This window comes from Suricata suricatta, chromosome 15, assembly GCF_006229205.1.
Source record: "Suricata suricatta isolate VVHF042 chromosome 15, meerkat_22Aug2017_6uvM2_HiC, whole genome shotgun sequence".
Taxonomy (NCBI): Eukaryota; Metazoa; Chordata; class Mammalia; order Carnivora; family Herpestidae; genus Suricata; species Suricata suricatta.
This window is the reverse complement of record NC_043714.1, coordinates 31,062,188-31,084,064: the sequence shown is the minus strand read 5'-3', so window position 1 is coordinate 31,084,064 and position 21,877 is coordinate 31,062,188. Positions and strand designations below refer to the sequence as shown.

The window sequence follows — 21,877 nt, the reverse complement described above, 5'->3', positions numbered from 1 at the left end:
TTTGGTTTTTGGCATCAATATCTAATCTAAAACTGAAGGTTAATATTATTAATTAATAAATTAATATAAAAGAGATGCTTTTCAGAACTAAAACAGCCTATAAATAGAAATAAAATCAAATGAATACCACATATTTATATACTTTTTACTATTTGCTGTATTTGCCAGATACTGATGAGGAAATTAAGGTACAGAAAGGTCAAGCAACTTGCTCAATGTCACACAGCTAGGAAATGAACAGAGGAATTCTGATTTTAAGGCCTATGTTCTTATCTACCTCACTGCATTGCCTCTCTTAAATTTCATTCTCTTTCCACACAGAATCCAGAAACGCAGAAATCCAACTTCCATCTTTCCTTTACCCCACCTTAAATTATGATATTATTATTAATCACAACCTACTTCCCCTTCTTCTAAAAACTGTATTTCCCTTCCGTTATATACAGTGTCATATAATTGAACACAAAACTGCAGAGGGTATATTCACACAAGACTTTTAATAAAGATGAATAAATAAAGGATATGAAGGTGCCTGTGTGACCAGTCGGTGAATCCTCCAACTTCAGTTAAGGTCATGATTTCACGGTTTCTGGGTTTGAGCCCCTCACTGGGCTCCATGGTGGCAGCTCAGAGCCTGGAGTCTGCTTTGGATTCTGTGTCTCCCTCTTGCCCTGCCTTTCCCCTGCTAGTGCTTTGTCTCTCTCTCTCTCTCTCTCTCTCTCTCAAAAATAAATAAACATGTCTCTTGTCATAGCAAGAGAAAGATAACAGAGATAAATATCAGAGGCATGAAACCTCCAGGTACAGTTGACAGGGCTCTTGCTCTGCACAAGATATGCTTCATCTTCAGATTGAGGGCCACCAAGAGAGTACAAGACATCTTGGTTTCAGGGGAACCAAGGCACAAGTTTACTGGGGCTCTTTTACAAACCACTGATCATGTAGTTAAAGCCACTGGTCTTGTAGCTAAAACCAGATTGCATAGCTGTTTATGCCAGGTGCAAACTATTAATATATCTTTTTAAATAATATATTGAAAACTATTAATGTATCTTTTTTATAATATACATCAAAGTTTTGTATAGTTTTATTGACATGTATTTGAATTCACAAATCTTCCCTCTTGCCATGACTCATCTGCTGCTATTCCTATTCAATATATTTTTCATCTCCCACTTTGTATCTTTTTATTCATAGAAGTTTGATTTGGGTATTTAAAAATATATCCCATGCCTCTACTTGGCCCATTCAAATTTTTCTAGCTTCTACAATACAATATAATATTATAATCTATTACAATATAATAATGATTAGGATGTCCTTGTCTACAAGTTTTGTCACCTATATCATTTTTGCTTCAGTTTCATTTGAGTCATTTTTCTCCTTGATATGGTCATGTATTCTGTATTTTAAATGACTGATGATTGGTTCAATGCCAGGAAACAGTTTGGTCTTTTGAGTTAGGTGGCACTAAAGCAGCATTTAGTGTAGAGCTAATTCTTCCCTACTATTGAGCAAGATCCTTCTTAATACTGTAACTAACATGAAGTGAATTATCAAGTTTTCCACCATGACAGTTAGGTATTGGTACTATTCCTGGCACTGTGAGGTTTCCAGGCACTGTTTCCTTTGTGAGTGGTCCTTCTTCAAACTCAGGTAGTTCCCTCATATGCAGGTACTGATTAGTACTCAACTCAATGCTCGAGGAAGGACCTCTGATGATCTCTGGAGTTCTCTCTGTGGAGCTCTTGCATGTTCTGTACACTGCCCTCTAAATAATAGCCATCTTGGATTTCCAGAACTCCTACTTTTATATCTTCAATTCAGGTAGACTAACTCAGGGTTTTGCATGGGTTCCACCTCATTACCACCACCTAGAATTGATCTTCAGACAGTAAGCTGAGACAATTGTAGGCTCACCTCATGTACTTCCTGTGTCTCGGGGATTACTGTCTTTCATGTAGCCATCTCTTATGACTTGAAAGCTGTTGTTTCATATATTTGGTCAGATTTTAATTGCAATCCAACCTTGGCTAGAAGCAGAAATCTATTCATTTTCAATAAACAATGTGGACAAGCTAAGACAGATTGTCTCAAAGAATTTTAGATTTCATACAGCATATTTTAATGACTGGTCAGTACAATTTATTACTTTCTTGACCAAGGGTCATTACCATGGTCTAGGGTTCCCTGGAGACAAGTGTAGATGTACCAGAGAGACCACTTGTTTGCGCACAGTTCTCTGGAAATGCAATTGCTGTAGACTTTCATATGTTGCCCTGCTGCTTGTCATCATCTCCTTTTCTGCCTGGCTAGTCTTCTCTAACTGTCGCATGCCAAACTGAGCTTGTACTACCCCTATGCCTCATTCATTCTTTAACCATTACATTACCGAGCTGTATTATAATTATGTGCGCACATATCTATCTCCCTATCACCATAGAATCCTTGCAGCCAAAGACTATATCCCTAAAGCATCAGTGCCTGACGGTCTTGGTGCTTCATAATAATACATTGAATGAAATAATGAATAGAATGTATCAATATCTGAATACAAATTATTTCCACCAATAATTTAGCTAGAAATATTTGGAAATTAATATTAGAAATGTTACATAGTATTTTAAAATTGTTATATACAAGTCATGTTGAAATACCTGTATTGTATGGAAGCATAATTTTCATTCCATTTAGTTTTTATTTTCATACCAAATTGTTTTATAGTTTAAAGAAATCTGGCCTAAAATCACCCTTACAAATAATTTCTATGTCAGAGACATTACTGGCTGAATCTTCCTGATGATTACCTCACTTAAGATTCTTGTATACAAAGTATATAAGACAAGTGGACAAGTTAGATTTTACTATCATAGTGTTTGTGGTTTTGACAGACCATAAATCTCTGAGGTGAAAGGTAGGATTTTATTTTATAACTGAACATATTTTTTGTTTGCCTTGAGTCCATATTTCTTCTTAGGAGTAGAAAACTAACTTTCAGCTCTCAGGTACTCAGTCCCGTCCAAAGGTTTTTCTGCCATATTTAAATATTACTATTTAACTCAGTTGGTCTCACAAATGTCTCTCAAATGGAATCTCTCTCTCCCATTCTATTCCTCTGAGTTGCATACAAGCCAGGCAGAACGTGTGTACATAAGTCTTAGATATGTTTGGCTGAGACAGGGAGTGGAGGAGGCATCTCCATGCTCTTGGACTTATTTGTTGCTGTCTCCATGTGGCTTCAGATGTTGACACAATCTGTACTCTTGGCATGGATATTATGTGATGCAGCCATGTTTGGTGACTTATGAATAGCCTATTGCAGCTTTCTAACATGGAAGTTTCTATGAAGCTTCAAACATGAAAGAGAGCCCTTCCCTTTGCTCAGTGAGTTTGTCTTTTGACTACAATTCGACTCATGCCACCAGCTAACATCTACAGCTTCCTCTGATTACGAAGAATGCCATGTTGACATTAGTTTCATTAAGAAGATGTTTCAAAAAGATTAAAGAGTGTAATAACTTGCCCCTGATCACAGATACTCCTCAACTTTTAAGAAGATCTCACTGGGGACTGTCCCTGGAGACAGTGAGAGTTGGGTTGGGTGGGAAAGGGAAGATAACAGGCTGCTTTGTCCTCTCACCCCCTCAGAGTTCTTATTGTTGAATTTGTCTTCCTCTCCTAACTTCATGTATTACATACATTTTCAGATGTTTTGGTTCTCTGTCCTACACTTGTGTTGGTATATGTGACTGGAGAAACTGCTTCTTTGAGCAAATAACCAAAAGAAGTGGTTAGAGCCCAGTCACTACTCTCAAAATATATGCTGGTCCAAGGCATTTCGCTTTTACTGAGGCAGCTGCAAAGAAGAAAAACAGAACATTTTGTACTATGATTCCTGTTATTAACCACCAAAATAAATAGCTCACATATCATTTTGCTTCACAGTAGACCACTCCTCAATCAGGACCTCACAGACTACTGTATTTGAATTACTTGCCTCACTGTGGAAACTTCCAAGGAGTTACAAGACATTTTACTTCATTGTTCCCTAACAGTGGCTAAAACTGTCATTCAGGAATCCTGGGAGAGCATTGAAATGAGGTGAACATTATTTAACTGCGTTGTCTTGAGGCCTTCCCACTTGTGCAGTCTTCTGTAATAAATTTGGGTTTTGCAGGAGTGAGAATTCATACTGGTTCATCTCCCTTTTGGCTACTGTTTTGCTTTAAGGTAACTACTGAAATGATTTCCTGACAGATTTATTTCAGGTTATTAAACATTTATATCCTTAGCTCTTTTACTTCTTAGCTATAGAAAGGGAAGCCCTTTTTATAGAAAAAAAAATTGGAAAAAGTCCTTATTTTATTTTTGCTTGAGGCCATAGCTTGAATCCTGCTTTGAATTGCTTTTCAGTATTCTTTCATTAGGTAGGGATATACCTCAAACAATTGTTCAAAAAATGCTCATTAAAAAAAGAAAGGCTAGTTGCTCAATTTAAATTACATATAAAACATAAAAATGACAGTTCTATTGACATATGAGAAAGAGGAACTTTAATATTTCATAGCTATCCAAACTTTTGTAGGGAGTCAACTCTTGATTATGCAGTGACATGAGTGTCTAATGTAGTTCATTGTATGTGATGAATGAGCTTTACTAATGATATTGATAAGATAATAAATGTAGAATTTGACACAATTTAGTCTCAGAAACATTTTTCACAACTATAGCATTGATATTATTGATAGATTTTTGATGTCATATTTTATTCATTGGGTCTGTGTCTCTATGAGTGGTTAGAATCAAGCGTGAAAGGAGACCTTCATCAGCATCTCAAGCAAAGTCACATGTATATTTTGTGTTTAGATGTGAAAGGAAGAGGATGAGGATGAGGTCCTAATAAGAGCGTTGAAACAGCATCCCTGGACCTGTTACATATCAATATGCACACGCACAAGCCCAAACAGGATATGACTGTGCCCTAGGAGCCAGGCTGTGTTCCCTTTCTCTCTTGGTGACTCATGCCTGGCAAGGGAGTGCTGTGAGAGCACAAAAGTATCATCAGGAATTTACTCATTAGTTTATGTTTCTGTCAACCTCTTTAGATGATAAATTCTTAAAAACAGAGCTTTTCATTTTTACTAGCTTTTATGTCTGAAGAACACACTCAGAAAATGTGTACTGAATGAATGAATGAATGAACAATTATAAAGTGCTCATCTTAAATCCTAATGAAATAAGGTGCATATAAATGCATATGTGCAGACATAGTTTTATTAAATGTAACTTAGAGAAAGGGGGGAATCTGATCATTGGCAGCTCTCAGATCAGAGAGAGGCTTTCTAACCAGAATAGTGTATAAATCATAATGGATATTATATAAATAATTTTAAATATTTGATTAATGCTACTGAGAGAAAAAGAGACTAAAGTGTGTTTGTTTTTGCTATCAGCATTTTGTCTACATGGAGGTAAATAGGTAAAGAGAAACTGGATATCTATGTTGATTTCAGATTATTTTGGACCTTAAATGCTGGACTGAATGTTTAGGTAATGACAAGTCACTCAGGTTTTAAAGTGTGATGTAGTTATTTTTAAGGCAAGGAAAGTGATGCAATCATTTCTGTGCATCAGAGAGTTTTAGATGGCAAGAATCTGTATCCTATTTAATGGAGAAGATTGCAGATTAATAAATTGAAAATGTACTGAAATGATAAAAGGCCTTTTTTTTAATGCCAGACTGAATAACTTGCATTGCATTGCCAGTTAGTAGAGCAAGGTAAGAGAGAAAGTAATAAAGGCCAGTAAAATGCATTTGGTTTCTGAGAGGTTTTGATAATAATTTTGACACTTTTTAAAAGATAAAGCTTTTTGTATTAACCACAATGAACTAATCTCATTTGAATTGCTTTGAATCCTACAGTTGTCAAGAAGGAATTTAATGCATCAGTAAAAATAATTCAGGAAAGCTAAAAAGAAAGCCAATCTTCTACATAGATTTGGGATAAATTGTAAAAGACAATGACAATGGCTACATTTTTTTTAACTGTTCGTCTATAAAGAATAGATGCTTTCAGCCTTAGATCTTAACAAACAAAAATCATTAAAAAGTTAATAATATTTTCTTCCAAGTATAAGACTAAAACTAGAATTTTTAGGATATCCAAAAATAACATAAACAGAACACAATGCATAAAGAGAAATTATGACTCCAGAGAGAATTTGTACTTCAAAGATTCTTTTGCTAGAACAGAAAATTGACAGCAAAGCTAATCTTAGAGAGCTGCTCTTTTTGTTTGTTTGTTTGGAGGTGATCAGAGAGAATTGAAGTCGAGAAGGATGAGTGACTCTAAATGGGACTTCATTCTAAACTTTTAAAAGTAGTCTGGCTCAAATAGTAATGCCATGCAACAAGGGATCCGAAAATGCTGAAATCCATGGATGGCTTTCTTCCAAAGGCTTTCAGCCTCAACTTGAAAAGGAGGTATACATTGGATTACTGGGGCATGGGAAAGATTTGTGGGCAGGATCATATTGAGAAGACATGTCTTGGGCAGATTTCAGGTTTTCTGGTGTTTTATTTGTGAGCAAAATAGTCAGGGCAAATATATCTTTCATAGACTCATCTTACCCATAGACCCTCTTGGAGGTATATAACTTGGTTCTGTACCAGGACATTTGGACATTTTCTAATAGGCTACCATTAAAGATTTTTTTGACATAATTATGTTTGTGTGTGTGTGTGTGTGTGTGTGTGTGTGTGTGTGTGTGTAGGTGTGTTTGTGGGTATGTGTGTGTGTCTTGATGTAAAGGTGAATGAAAGAAGTATAGATAAGGATATCTGGAGGTTGAATGCTCATCAAAATGTTGTTTGCAAAAAACAAAAGATCTGAATTTGTAGAATTCTCCCTCTCCTTTGTTACTGGTATTACATGAGTCAAGAGGTAGATTGTAGTAATTCTTCTAACTGCCTATAGTTCTCTTTCTAAGACAAGTCATGGTAAATAAAATGTTGTTCTCCTTCCATTTTCAAAAAATCAGTCTAGCACATTTTATTGATTTTCACCTTATTGTCTTGATCTCTTAATTCAGCCCTGAGTATCAATGTATAAGATCTTTTTTTCTATCCAAGACTTACCCTGAGTGTTGGATGGTTTCCAAGGGGAAATTAGGAAGCAGGAATTGAAGACTGAGATTTGAATGAAAAATGCATCATCCAAGAAAGAGTATGAGCTTTTGGGTAAGTGGTACTTCACTATCTATATTAGTTGGGCAACATTAATTTCTATGTCCCTAATTCCTGGGAGGGCTTTATTTCAAAAGTTTAGGATACTTATAAACAATTTACAACAAGGTGTTAAAGTCTGCTGAGTATTCTTTCTGGTAGATCCCTTACTCCAGTTGCACTGGTGTCATGAAATGACCACCTACGGGCTCAGCGTAAAGGCTTTGGTTCCAGTGAAACCAGCATCTAATTCTAATACATGCAGCAGGGGCACCACAGGCACATATTTCATTTCAATCACCCAATTACTCTGTCTTCTCCATTCTTGCCAGTAAAATTGCAAGAGGTTAGCCCCTTCACCCTCTTTGTTCCCTAATTATTAAAGGTTTTGTTTATTCCTTCAGTTTTCCATGATGTCTCTGTAGATGACTTCCAAAACAGTCCTGGTCATTTTCATGATATTTAATCCACATGCTAGTAATTTCATACTGGATGTATTGATGTTCTCTAAAACCCAACATGTCTAAAATTTAAAAAAAATCTATTAATCTCTTCTTTTTTTTAATTTTTAAATGTTTATCTATTTTTAAAAGAGAGAGAGAGCACAAGTGGGGGAGAGAAGTGAGAGAGAGACACACACACAGAATTTGAAGCAGTCTCCAGGCTCTGAGTTGTCAGCACAGAGTCTGACATGGGCTCAAACTCACAAACCATGAGATCGTGACCTGAGCTGAAGTCATATGTTTATCTGACTGAGCCACCCAGGAGCCCCTATTAATCTCTTCTTGATTCATTAATTTCTGTAAACAATAATACCATCTTCCAACAATACCATTAACAAGACTTGAATGATATATTCAAAGTGCAGAAAAGTATAAAGATGGAAGAAAAATTATATGTAATCTCACACTTTTTTCTTCGTTCATTTTTTATTAAGGTGAGGTAATGCTGTGTATATAATTGTTATACTTCTTTAATTCTAAATTTTCTACAATGTCATTAGAAATTCTATATAATCATAATTTTCATGGTTACATTAAATGTAATGTATTTAAGAATGCTCTTGAAACATACTTAAATATGTTGTCAAATTAATTCCCCAAACACTTGCCTATTAATACTCCCACTAGAATTCTACAGAAATGCTTAAATATAAGAATTTAAGAGTATAACCCCCACTGCCTGCTAACCACAAGTTAATACTATTATGTCTTAATATTTGCTATTTTTATAGTGGTTAAACAGAATCTCAATGTTACTTGCAATCTTGTGTTTATTAGCTAGTCATTGCAGTATTGTGGTTGTTATGTATTAGTTAGAAGACATGATACAAACACATTGTTATAAAGTCTCAGTCTGGCCGAGGATGCAGAATTTATCAGAAAAGAGATGGTTACACAAAGCAGAAGCAGATGTGATGTCTCTCCATGCAGCTTTCTCATTAATCCTCATCTCCTGTGAGGCTGATGATTGTAGGGTTTTTCCAAAGGCATGAAAGAATCAGAATTATCATTTCACCAGTTTCTATTATACTCAGGATTATTTCATCACTGCTAAGGAATTATACTAACAATGTTCCTGTAAGGTTATCTTGACAAATACCAAGCTCTCCTAGTTTCCTGGAGGCACATCATTAGCAAGGCCTCTTCCAGCAGTCAGTGCTTGGGTGAACGGAAACAAGGCTCTGCCTCCAGCTAGCCAATGTTCAAGAAAAGATTGTCAGGTTTTGTGAGTTGTCTGGTGATGCCATTTGCCCAAATATCTACTGGATGTGCAAAAGTCTTAGAATTTTGATCTTTTTCTAAATTAAAGATATCTATTTTAATGTTCAAAACTTCTTATAGTTTGATATTTTTAGCTTATAGACATTAATTTTTTTTATAATAAAATCTTTTCTCTTGTGAGTTCTTATTGCTTATATGCATAAACTGTTTCTTCTCCATCCAGAGAACGGATAGTATTAGTGAAGATGTTAGAAAGATTGACTCTAAAATATTGATTAAAATATTGACTCTAAAAGTAACTCTTTATTAAATTTTTTTACATTTATTTATTTTTGAGAGACAGAGAGAGACAGAGAGAGAGAGAGCACAAGTGGGGGAGGGACAGAGAGAGAAGGAGACACAGAATCTGAAGCAGGCTCCAGGCTCTGAGCTGTCAGCACAGAGCCTGGCACGGGGCTTAAACTTACAAACTGTGAGATCATGACCTGAGCCCAAGCTGGATAGTTAACCAACTGAACCACCCAGGTTCCCCAAAAGTAACTCTTTAATTTAGTGTGATGAGTAACGTAAGGGATGGTATTAAATTTTATATGTTTTTAAAAGTGTCTAATAATTGCTCCAGATATATGTATTAAATATTGTATCATTTTTATTTATATAATACTTTTATTAAAAGTATTAAGTATTAAGTTCTTTCCTCCATTACTTCTTTATTTTTTTAAATGTTTACTTATTTTTGAGAAAGAGAGTGCAAGCAGGGGAAGGATGGAGAGAAAGGGGGACAGAGGATTTGGGCTCTGCACTGAGACCAGCAAGCCCAGTGTGGGGCTGAACTCATGACTGCGAGATTATGACTACAGCCAAAATCCCATGCTCGACCGACTGAGCCATCCAGGCACCCAAATTTTAAGTTCTTTTAAAAAATGTTTATTTATTTATTTTGAGAGAGACAGCAGGATTAGGGAAGGGTAGAGAGAGCGAGAGAATGAAAGTGAGAGTGAGAGTGAGTGAGAGAGAGAATTTCAAGCAGTACTGTTAGCATGGAGCCTGACACAGGGCTCAAACCTGTGAACCATGAGATTATGACCTGACCCAAAATCAGGAGTTGGAGGCTTAACCTACTAAGCCACCCAGGTGTTCTTAAATATTAAGTTCTTATATATAAGCAGGGTGATCCATTAAAAAAATTTATCAGTCATTTTTTCTTTCTTCTCTTTTTCTTTGATTTCTTTAAAAACATTTTTTAAAGTTTATTTACTTATTTTGAGAGAGAGAGCAAGTGAGCAGAAGAGGAGCAGAGAGAGAGGAAGAGAGAGAATCTTATGCAGGCTCCACGCTGTCAGCGCAGAACCCGATGTGGGACTCAGACTCGCCAACAGTGAGAGCATGACCTGAGCTGAAATCCAGAGTTGGATGCTTAACCAGCTGAGCCATCCAGTCACCCCTTTCTCTTTGATTTCTTAACACTCTGATTTAATTATTATTGTAATGCAATGGCAAGTTTTCCTTTCTTCATTGCTTTCCTTCAAAATTCCTGTATTCATTATTAATTGTATGTTTTAAATTTTATTTGTTATTGGTCCAGGTGGAATTTAGAACAAATAAGAGTTCCATTAGAATATAAGTTTCACTGATATTATTATTGCTTTCCTAGTATGTGCAAAGCATAAGCTGGTTGCTGGATGATGAAACACTAGACTAAACGCTGGTCTTCTTAAGACCTGTAATTTAGTCTAGAAGACAGGCCGTAAAACAATAAACAGGTACACAAATTACAAAGCAGGAAGTATGATGAAACATATAACCAAGATGTTTTGATAAAGAATAATGGAGTCAGGGCAAAGGAAGGGGAGATCTGCATCAGAATGGCATTTACCCTTGTGCCTGGGAACTGGTGAGCAAGTGTAAGTTGGCTTTACAAAGAGATGGAGAGAGAACATTCTAAACAAGGGACTAGCAAAGGCAAAGCCTTTAAATACAAAAGAGCTAGTGCATTAAAGAAACAGATAGAAGCGGTAGGAGAATATAGCCTCAGACATTAGAGCCTCATGAGCAATGACAAGGGCTTTGGATTTATTCTAAGCATTGAGATGGTATTGAGTTTTTAAATAAAGGTGTAGCAATTTATATTGACATTTTTAAAAGATGACATTTAGATTGCAGCTCCAGGTAGAATAGAATCAAGGGCAAAAATTAGGAAGTGGTTTCTAGAATATTGGAGATGGACTTGAGAAAAGTAGAGCAATACAGAGTATATTTGGAGGTAGAAACAACAAAATGTGGTAGACTGTAGAGGCAAAGTGAGAGAGAAGAAATCTAAGATGATTCCTAGATTTCTGGGTCAAGTGAATGAGTAGATAGATGTGCCACTTAAGGGATGGTACTCTAGAAATAAGATCCACTGTAGGTGGAGAAACAAGAGTTATGTTTTGGCTTATAAGAAGTCCAAGTGAAAATGTCCAATGAGGAGTTGGCTGTACAAAAAGAGAGGTCAGGACTATATAATATGCTCTTGGGACCCATTGGCATATAGAGTGGCATTAAAAGCTAAAGGAGTAGATGAGAACATTGAAGCTTAGGGGATAATGTATATTGAATTAATATACAATGAATTGGTTTATTTATAACTTCAGACTAGGAATATCTTATATCTATTCATATATTCATACCTTTTTTCTATGAATAAAATTTTGTTGCATGTACTATGTAGCTTTGTACATTTCTTATCGATTTTATTCCCAAGTATTTTAACATTGTAAAATGCAACATTTTCATTCTATTTCTACAGTTATTATTTGTATGTTACAAAGATATATGTTTTTACTTTTACTGAATATTTAAAACATTGTAAAATTCATAATTAAGCCAGATACAGTTTCTTCCTACTTTCTTGGGCCATGTCCTATCCAAACAAAAATATGTTCTCATCGTTTCTAATGGTCACACTATTCATTTATGTTCCTTCTTTATTTCACTAGCTCTGTCTTGTAGAATGAATTAGAAAATTAAATAGAATTTCATTTTAAATGCAAGTTCAATTTCAGTATTTGTTTTAAGATGCATATTTGTAGGTGTGTTTGTATGTGTGCATGTGCATACATGTACGTGTGTGTTTGAGAGTTATGTGTAAATTTTTGTCATAAAGCCCTACTTGGTCATGGGGCATATTTTATATTTTGTTGAAATTTTTTGCTAGTATTTTGATTTATTTCAGATTTTTACATCTATATTAAGGAGTCATCTATATTAACTTTTGGGTGTTATTTATTTTGCCAAGTTTTTGTATGAGAGTCATGATAGTTTCATAAAACGCATTGGATAGATTCACGTCTCTTTATGGGCTCTGAGGTGGATTACATGGCAAGGAAATAAACTATTCTTTTACTTAATAGGTAACACGAATAAAACCTCTGAGCTTGAAGTTTTCTGGGGTGTTTATCCCTTCATTTTTAACTTTTAATATTATTTTTCTTGTGACTGACTTAAGGACCACATCACAGATTTTGGTTGTTTTGCTACTCAATATGGTGGTTTAACCTATCTTCATTTATTGTCTTTAATAGTATTTTATCATTCTGTGTTTAGGCATTAAAAAAAAAATACTTTGCCTCACATTCCGTTCAGTTGCTGCTGGCCTACCTGGTTGCCTCCCTCCTTCGCTCTTCCTTTGTTTGTTCTATTCTTTCTTTATGTCGTTCTTCTTTCTTTCTCGGGGTGCAGACAGGGCTTAATTCTGTCATCTTTGAGGATTTGTGGGGTACATACTTGTTCCTAATTCTATTAGTGATTATCTTTATGTAAAATATAGACTCGACACTTGTAAATTTTACCAAGGTTGAGGGTTTCACCTCTTTTGTCGACTGATGTATCCTATGGATCTAGAAGAGTCCCTTTATCCTTTGAGGCACTTATGCTGTTTATATCTGCTGGTCGCAAGGGTAATTTAAAAAGTGCTTCTTGAACCATTTCCATCAGAGCTGTAAGGAAAAGGACTTTGGCATAAACCATTCTTTTTATTTTGCAATGTCTTTTTAAACTTTTTTATTCTTGCTATCTTTATTCAGCTATTTCCTAACACTGTTCGCTAGATTAAGTGCCATGAGAAAAAAAATGTGTCTCTGTCCACCACTGCATGCCCATTGTCAAGTACACATGTAGAATACAGTAAGGGCTCAACAAATATTTGATGAGTGAATGAGCAGTTTTCTCTGCCCTGATCATATCAGTCTATTCTCAAACCAAACTCATATAGTTGTTTCTCAACCTAGAATGCAGGGATTTTTGGGTTCTCTTCTTTATAGTCTATTCAGGACATAATAGCCTAAATGATTCTTCTAATTTTTGAGTCTGCCCTATCATCCCTACACACGCAGTCTCCTGTTGTTTTCCCGTCTAAAGAAACCAGTGAACTCGGAATCACTTGTAAGGCTCTATGATCTGAAATCTGGGCCATTCTGTGGCATCACCTATTTTTCTTTTCCTCATTTATTCCAATCTGGCTATACTGCCCTCCTTGTTGTTTGTGAACACACCAAGTACATTTCCCCTCAGGGGATTTACTTGCTGTCCCCCATGCTCAGGACACTTTTCCCATAAAGCGTGACTAGGCTCACACCCTCACCTACTCCACACTTCTGCCTGAATGCCATCTTACCCAGAGTCTTCCCTGATCAGCCTGTTTAAGATCTCAGGACCCTCTTTCCCTCCCTGCTTTGCCTTTTCCTCTTTGATCATCGTCATCATCATCCGGAATACTTTACATCTTTCTGTCAATGGCTTATTATGCATTACCCCCCAGAAGAGTAAGAATTTCAGTCTTTTTATTTACAGCTGGACCCATATTGCCAGTTGTAACACTTAGCATGGGGTTGGTACTAAATAAAGAATTGATGAATGAATAAATGACCTTCTCTCTTTATTTGGAAACTGGAGCTGACAATTCCTATTCTTCAGTTTTCCGGTGTGCATTGGTGGTAATGCAGACAAAGCTTGGCACATAGTGGTTGCTTAACAAATCACAGCTTTTAAAACTTTTTATAATAAGGTAAAAACACAGAACACACAGTTTCTTTCAATTCTCCAAACATTTATGTAGAAATAACCTGTTATGTACAAGGTACCATATGTGTAGGATATAAAGGCAGAGAAGGTACAGTCCTTATTCCTACACAGAATAAACCTGGGGACTGTTTGGCATGCTTACGTACACCTGATTCTTGCATGAATCACAAGTAGATCCCTAGAGTGGTTCTAAATATCCCAAGGGCTTATAGGAAGACCTTTGAACAACAAATAGGAGATTCACTTATAAATTCCTGCTCTCCAGAAATGTCTTTGAAATGTTGGAATAGCAAGTCTTTCTTTCTTGAAGTGATACTCTTTTCTAGGAATCTGCACATCTCTATGAAAGGTAGATTACAAACTTTCAGACTTCTGATGAATCTAAAGATCCAAATCTCTGCTTCTATATATGCTATTTATAGAATTCACATCTCTGTATCATCAATATATATGTACATTTATATTACCTATATTTAAACATTGAGATATAAATCACCTACTTCCATTGTAGGTGATTACAATGTACAAATTACATTTTGTACAATTAATTGTACAAAAAATAGAGAAAATACAAAGAGTATCAGTGTAACTTCCATTGACTTTTATCAAACCTTAACATTTGATATTTATTTGATTCAAAATATTTGATTCAAATATATTTCCTAATAAATTAAATGTTACAGATGTTATTTAATACCCCCATTCTATTTCCTTTTTCTCATTATAGACAATCCTAAATTTGTTGTTATTCATTATTGTGAGGTTATTTTCTTAACTTTTACAACTGTTATATTGGGGACATAAATCACGGATATGGTTTCATTCACCTTCAGATTCATATTAAAACAAAACAAGGCAAAAGAAGGATATGTCATTTAATGTTTATTTATTTCCAAGAACAAGAAGGAGCATGAGCAGGGGAGGGTCAGAGAGAGAGAGAGAAGAAGACACAGAATCTGAAGCAGGCTCCAGGCTCTGAGCTGTAAGCACAGAGCCCAATGAGAGACTTGAACCTACTAACCTTGAGATCATGGCCTGAGCCGAGGTCAGATGCCTAACCGACTGAGCCACCCAGGGACCCCTATGCTATTTAAAACTCTGGATGTCCACCTCCTTTTGAAAACTCAGGACACCTGGCCCATCCAGGGCCATGTTTCTGGATCAGGTAGCCAGCTGGAACTAAGAGGTGGATCTGTCCTCATCAGCACAGTTGCACTTACTGTAGCCTGAGAGGCTTCCTGCCTGATTCTTTCATTTATATTTCTTATCAGGCCTTGATAGGTATTTGCATTTGTGATTTTTGTTTTCTGAACTTAAACCCATTTAAAATAGTTTCCTTCTTATTTTCTGCTTCATTTCTATCTCAGTTTATTTTGTTGTGTATTTCTGCTTTCAAGCTTTGTTTAAAAGATGGAAGCAAAATTTGTCACATTGTCACCAGTGACTCGTTGACCTAACTTCATAAGCAGTGGGTCTATTTCTCCACATTTTTCTTGAGTTGAATGCAGTGGGTAATGCTTCCTTCCTTTCCCCTTGCACTTCTATAATGGAACTGATGTTATTTGGAGCTAGAAATCCACACTGCCTTCATCATCTCTTAAAAGCTCCCTTTTAGGGGCCCGGGTGGCTCAGTTGGCTAAGCATCTGACTTCAGCTCAGGTCATGATCTCACAGTTTGTGGGTTCAAGCCCCAATCAGACTCTGTGCTGACAGCTAGTTCAGAGCCTGGAGCCTGTCTTCAGATTCTGTGTCTGCCTCTCTCTGTTACCCTCCCCTGCTCACGCTGTCTCTCTCTCTCTCTCTCCCTCAAAAATAAAGTAAAACATTAAAAAAAAAGCTCCCTTTTAAATTATTACACTAAATTTTCAGGGATTATAATCCCATATAATCTATACTTTGTTGATCTGGTATATATTTTATCCATCTTTGTTATCAAAAGAAATTCTTAAGTCAGGAATAGGTAATGTATAAAGGGAAAGACCCATGATTTAATACTTCAAGGCCTGTGTGGAGAAAATTAAGTCCAATAACAAAGAATTGTACATTTTAATTATTCATCTTACTTTCAGAATAGTTGATGAACATCTGGGAAAGTAGATACTCTTAATTTATGATAATGCTGGTTATAAATGCTACACTGTTTATTGACTATTCAGGATAGATAAATGGAAACTTGAAAAAATATACACATATGGATTTTATCTATCATATATCTATCAATTATCTATTTATTTATTTTAATATAACTTATTGTCGAGTTAGCTAACATATAGTGTATACAGTGTGCTCTTTTGGGAGTAGATTCCCATGATTCATCACTTACATACAATACCCAGTGCTCATCCCATCAAGTGCCATCCTCAATGCCCATCACCCATTTTCCCTGCCCCTCTCAACCTGCAGTTTGTTCTCTGTAACTCTTAACGAGTCTCTTACGGTTTGCCTCCTTCTCTGTTTGTAACTACTTTTTTTTTCTTTCCCTTTCCCCATGGTCTTCTGTTAAGTTTCTCAAATTCACATGTGGATTCTCTTAATACACAGTGCCTGCCATATTTCCTTTCTGGAGCATCAGCCTATCCCAGACAAAATGCATCTAGTTGGCAGCAAACCAAGAAATCACTCTGCTGATTTTATTCCTTTGTAGAACTGTATACAGATTCTTTTCAGCGTCATAGTTCAATCGCAACAGTTGCAAGTTCTCCAGTACTCTCCAATACTCCAATACTTTGATGGTCATCAAATATAGTGTACCACAGAGGTGCCTAGGTTGAGTGGCCCACTCTTCGTCTCTGCTCAGGTCATGATCCCAGGTTGTGGGATTGACCCCACGTGAGGCTCTGTGCTGAGTGCGGAGCCTGCTTGGGATTCTCTCTCTTCCTCTGCCCCCCTCTCCTGCTTGATTTCTCTAAAAAAAAAAAAAAAAAAAGTAGCACACTACATTGTGTTTTTCACAGTCCCAGGAAAGGTAAGTACATTTCAGATCCCGACCCTAGGTTCTCGTGTGCAAATTTTTAATTTTTGCTTTTGCAATTTTAGTTTGGGGCACCTTTTTTAGGATAGGATTGTATACTTTTTGATTCACTTTATTTGAAATGCATCAAGAAAGTGGATAAATTACCATAAAGAAATTAAAATAGAAATACAAGTAAATATACCAAGGTGATTTTAGATTCTCTTTAGTTTCTTTGGAAAAAGGAGGCCTGAATTCCTCTAAGCATCCTTGGTGACATTACACACACGTTTCTCTACTTTTAATGAGGAGTCATTAGCAGCACACTAGTCTGACAGCACATAAATGCCTCTGGGGTAGCTTTGCTTTCTATCCTGAAATATTTTCCTAAAACTCTACATTTGAATGAGAAAAATATGCCTTCTAGAAATGTAAACCAGAATGTGATTTCTGTCGAGAATTGAGGGCCACCTGGCTATTACATAGCAAATTAATGTGTTCTAGAATACAGGTCACTCCATGAAAAGTGTGGGTATAATAAAATATATAACACACATTTTAGTAACATATGTTACTTTCATTATTGTACTAACTTTTGGCACTGCAGAGACATAAAAAGTCAAGCTGAGTATTAAAACTGAGTCCCAAAGGAAAGATACACACCAACTTTGTTTTAAAAGAAACAGTATTTATTAAGAAATTATATGCTGAATTTTCCTACAGTCTGTGAAAATGGGTTCTTCCATTTCCACAGCACAAGACAACAGCAAAGAGCATCTGGAAAACACTTGCAATGCTTGGGAATGGAGCGTTCCTAGTGATAGGAGATGCAGTGAAGTGATATACACACTATTTAACTTTTGGGAACCAAAGACAAGACAATCTTTCCCTGCCAGTATAGTTTTTACCTATATTGGCATTAATCTGTCCATAGGATCTCCTACTCAGACTGAAGTATTGGGTAACAGTTGGATCATTTCAGTTGAGTAGAGAATGCTCAATTTAATCACGCATCAAAGCAACAGTCCTTTCGCTATTGAATCACTGAAATATTTGCATTCTTTATTCATAAAAGTGGTGCTTGTGGAGGGCAGAAATATAACCTTTTCAAGTATTTTATCATTATGATCTAAAGTACTTTAAACTATAAATTAAAAATAAATTATAAAAACTAGCTTACAATGTATCTTTTCTTACATGACAGTGTTGGAAATAAGCTTTAAACATAGAATTGCAGTATCACCTGACTTTATATATGATCAACAGTAAAACATGCTAATCATAAAAATAGCTTTTACAAATATACATTTGTATACAGTGTCTCCCTTACCATTCATAAATGTCCTTCACATTTTAAGACTTTTAAAGACTTAAAAAAAACCCACAACATAATTAGCAAAGGGGAAAACACATTTACAATCTAAACCATAAAAATCTGACAATTATATAGCTTAGAACATAGAAGAAGTGGAATTTCTAAAATTGAACAATACTGTCCATTTTACTTATTTGGGTTTTTTTTTTTAATAAATTGAATCAAAGAAGTTGCAATCCAGTAAGAAACCTCCGTTCACATTTCGGGGGGTTGTCACAGTTTCTCTTTTCTGTTCTCATGACATCATTCATTACTTCAGATCACTTTATCTGTAGAAACTGAGAAAAGAAAAAAAGTATTAGAATATTGAGATTTATGCTTCACTGTTGATGGCACATGTATATATAAGTTAGGTTCTCAAGGGAAATCAGGAGATGATAGAAGAAGAACTAGATCATTAGGAAAAACATTTTTGAGAACTTTAGGTTCTTGGATCCTTCATGGTAGGCAATACTAAAATTATTTACAGTTACAGTATGCTATGATTTTTAAAGATCCAGTCCATTTATTATTGTCTGAGATCAGCAATTATCTTTCAGTCAAAGCCCTTGACCAAGTCAGAGGGGAGCCACTTGAGATTCTAGGCTACGGAAAGAGATTGGAGTTGCTTTTGCATTTTGCGGCTCCTCACAAGAGTAAGGAGTGACCATAGGACACTTTCCCCTGTAACAGGCTTTGAACAGTGCAGTCCCAAGCCTTATACACCTGGGATAGGAGAAAAAGCAATACAGATTTCTGATCTGAGTTACACAATCTTGGTTATAAAAAAAGAAAGCTAGATGTAAGAAGGGCAATGAAAGACTCCTCATACAACCATGAGCCAGAAACATCATATAAGAGCCAAAATTTCATTGATAGAACTTATTTGAGAAATTGTATATGAATATTAAGATAAAGTATTGCAAAATTTCAGTAGTGGGAATAGGCATGCGTTTCTCTTAGAATCCTATCGAGCTCAAGGTTTATATTTAGACAGAAAATATAATTACACCTATCAGCCCATCAAAGCTTTTGCAGTTTTAGATGGAAAATCTGTTATATGTCTTAAAAGACAAAGACAGGCAAATCAAGGTAATCAATTTAGTTGGGAGTTGCTGTTGAGAAAGACATTGTGCGTCAGTTGTCAGGCCTCGGGGAGCAAATACCACCCATCAGTAATCAATCTCAGGGAGGGACTCCAAGCATTTATGTCAATTGTATGTTGGCATCAGAGTTGGCGAGGAAAACAAGACACAGTCAGCATTGAGTGGAACAACGCTTTCCAGCTCTAGTGGTGTGCTTTGGTCCCTCATGGCTAGCCAGTCCCGAAGCATCTGATGCAAGGCCATTGGCCTATGCATAACCCTTCCTTGCTGCATTACAGGGCCCTGAACTCCACCCCTTGAAGGCTGAAATATTGCAAGTTGTGTCTGACAGTCATTAACATACCCACTTAAGCAATACAGAAACACTCCTTGAATCTCAACCAGGAAAGATATTTTCATACAAGGTGATAGAACTGATAGGCTTTGTGGGCTCTCTGTTGATAAGGAAGCCTTCCAAGCCCAAGGCCTATTCTTCTGTGGCCGAATGGGCATTAAAAGACCAAAGGCACAGGCTGCCTTTCCCAACAGTTGCTGAGTCCTGTGAATAGCCAGAGATTATGCAACTTCCCCTTCCATTAAATGTTTGAAGCCCACATGATATGGAGATTATGAAAAAGACTGAGTATGGCAGTTGGGGCGGTGAGAATTGCACGGATGTCCGGAGCTCCAGATCTCTCCGGGCCACGATTCCTAGTTAAAGTATCAGTGAACTAGGATGGGACTTTCTCTTCCTTCATGAATATGCATTTGTCACCCTCAAAAGCATATACATCTGAGTAATTTCAGTTTACTGGGATGTCTTCTTCCTTAGTGAGTACATATCTTAATTCTTGTTAGACACCGAATTAAATATAAAGTGTTTGAAAGAATAGAAATCGTAGTACTAATATTTTTGTGTTGAGAAAAAAATGTTTGAACATTTGATACTGCAAATACTTGTATTATGTAAGGAATTTAGCCTATGAGCGTGCCAGTCCTGTGGTTTTAGTTCAAAATATGCAATTAAAAATTGATTGAGACATAGGAGTTCAATTTTGTGATTTGAAATCTTATGACTAAATCTAATGTTTGTACATGGTATTGGAAAGTCTAAGAAAACCTTAGGCCATATTGCTACATTGAATTCACCATATTTTAGGAATTCTTTCATTCTCAGATAGATATGTTAAACTAGACAAATGAATTTTAAAAACGATATAAAATATACTAAATGTACAAATGCTATTTATTTACAATGCCTGAATGCTATTTAATTAAGAAATCTGGGACATATCGCTTCTCGGCCTTTTGGCTAAGATCAAGTGAAGAAATCTGGGACAATCATTTTTCAGAGGACTCAGTACTTTATAAACCTTGCTGTACTTGATCACAATAATAAATGCCTAATAATTTTGATTTTAAAATTTCATAAATTGATCATCTAAGAATAAGCAAATATACACCCTAAATAGTCTATTCTCTAGTCAAAAGCACTTAAAACTTATATCCTCAGGAAGGAAACTTTAAGGTCTAAGTACATTTTGATAGTGTGATTCGCTCTCTTTTCTCTCTTGTTTTTCTGCCTCCCTTCCTCTTTCCTTTCCTCCTCCTCCTCCTCTTCTTCCTCACCCAGTCTATACTATGTGGTTACTGATCACACATATGTGTGTTCTTAAAAATGAAACATTATTCAAATGTGTTCTTTGTGCAGTTCCTAGCAGTGTCCTTGTACATAGAGTCAATACATTTAAAGCACAAAGTTGTGAACTTCTGGAACAAAGCATGCATGCCATGTGTTGTGTGGTATAAAGGAAGTTTGGGGCACCTGGGTGGCTCATTCAGGTAGATGTCTGACTTCAGCTCAAGTCATCATCTCATGGTCTGTGAGTTCGATCCCTGCATGGGGGGCTCTGTGCTGACAGGGAGATTCTCTCTCTGTCCCATCATCCCTCTTGTGCACGCACTCTCTCTGTCTCAAAAAATAAACTTAAGAAAAGGAAGTTTTATATATTTTCTATATGCACATACCAACAATAATCCATTCCCAATGTGAAAATGAATATCCTAATAACGAAAATTAAGTTTAAGCTGTAGAATGATGCTGACGTGTGAACGTAAGGCAGAGTGGTTTTGGGTTTTGACTGTTAACAGTTGTGCGGAAGAAGGAACTAAAGCTCTTTCATTTATATGATCTCAGTTACCCTCTTTCTTGTGAGCCCTTCATATATTGCTCTTAATACACATGCAAGATGCTTAAAATGCCACAGCAGCTGTGTTTGTAAAGTTTACTAATTACTGAGTTTCTCCAGGTTAGGTCATGGCAGATGACATTCATTTAGCATATTCTTTTTTTTTTTCCTCTTTTATTTAAAAAGAATTTTTTTTCCATAATATTTTATTGTCAAATTGTTTTCCATACAACACCCAGTGCTCTTCCCCTCAAGTGCCCTCCACCATCACCACCACCTGTCTTCCCCC

At 36.1% G+C, this 21,877-nt stretch overlaps 1 protein-coding gene and 1 long non-coding RNA gene across 9 annotated transcripts in view; one reads left to right on the top strand and one right to left on the bottom strand.

Annotated features, from left to right (window-relative positions):
- LOC115279267 overlaps nt 1–21,877 on the top strand; it is a 176,951-nt gene that overhangs the window by 78,885 nt on the left and 76,189 nt on the right. The gene's annotated exons all lie outside the window — the stretch shown is intronic.
- Nucleotides 17,628–21,877, bottom strand: part of RALYL (RALY RNA binding protein like) — a 714,980-nt gene continuing 710,730 nt past the window's right edge. For all 8 annotated transcript variants that reach the window (XM_029923807.1, XM_029923812.1, XM_029923804.1 and 5 more), the window contains one exon: nt 17,628–18,613. In XM_029923807.1, the coding sequence (XP_029779667.1) occupies nt 18,596–18,613 (18 nt within the window). In that variant the 3' untranslated portion in view covers nt 17,628–18,595. The remainder of the gene's footprint in view (nt 18,614–21,877) is intronic.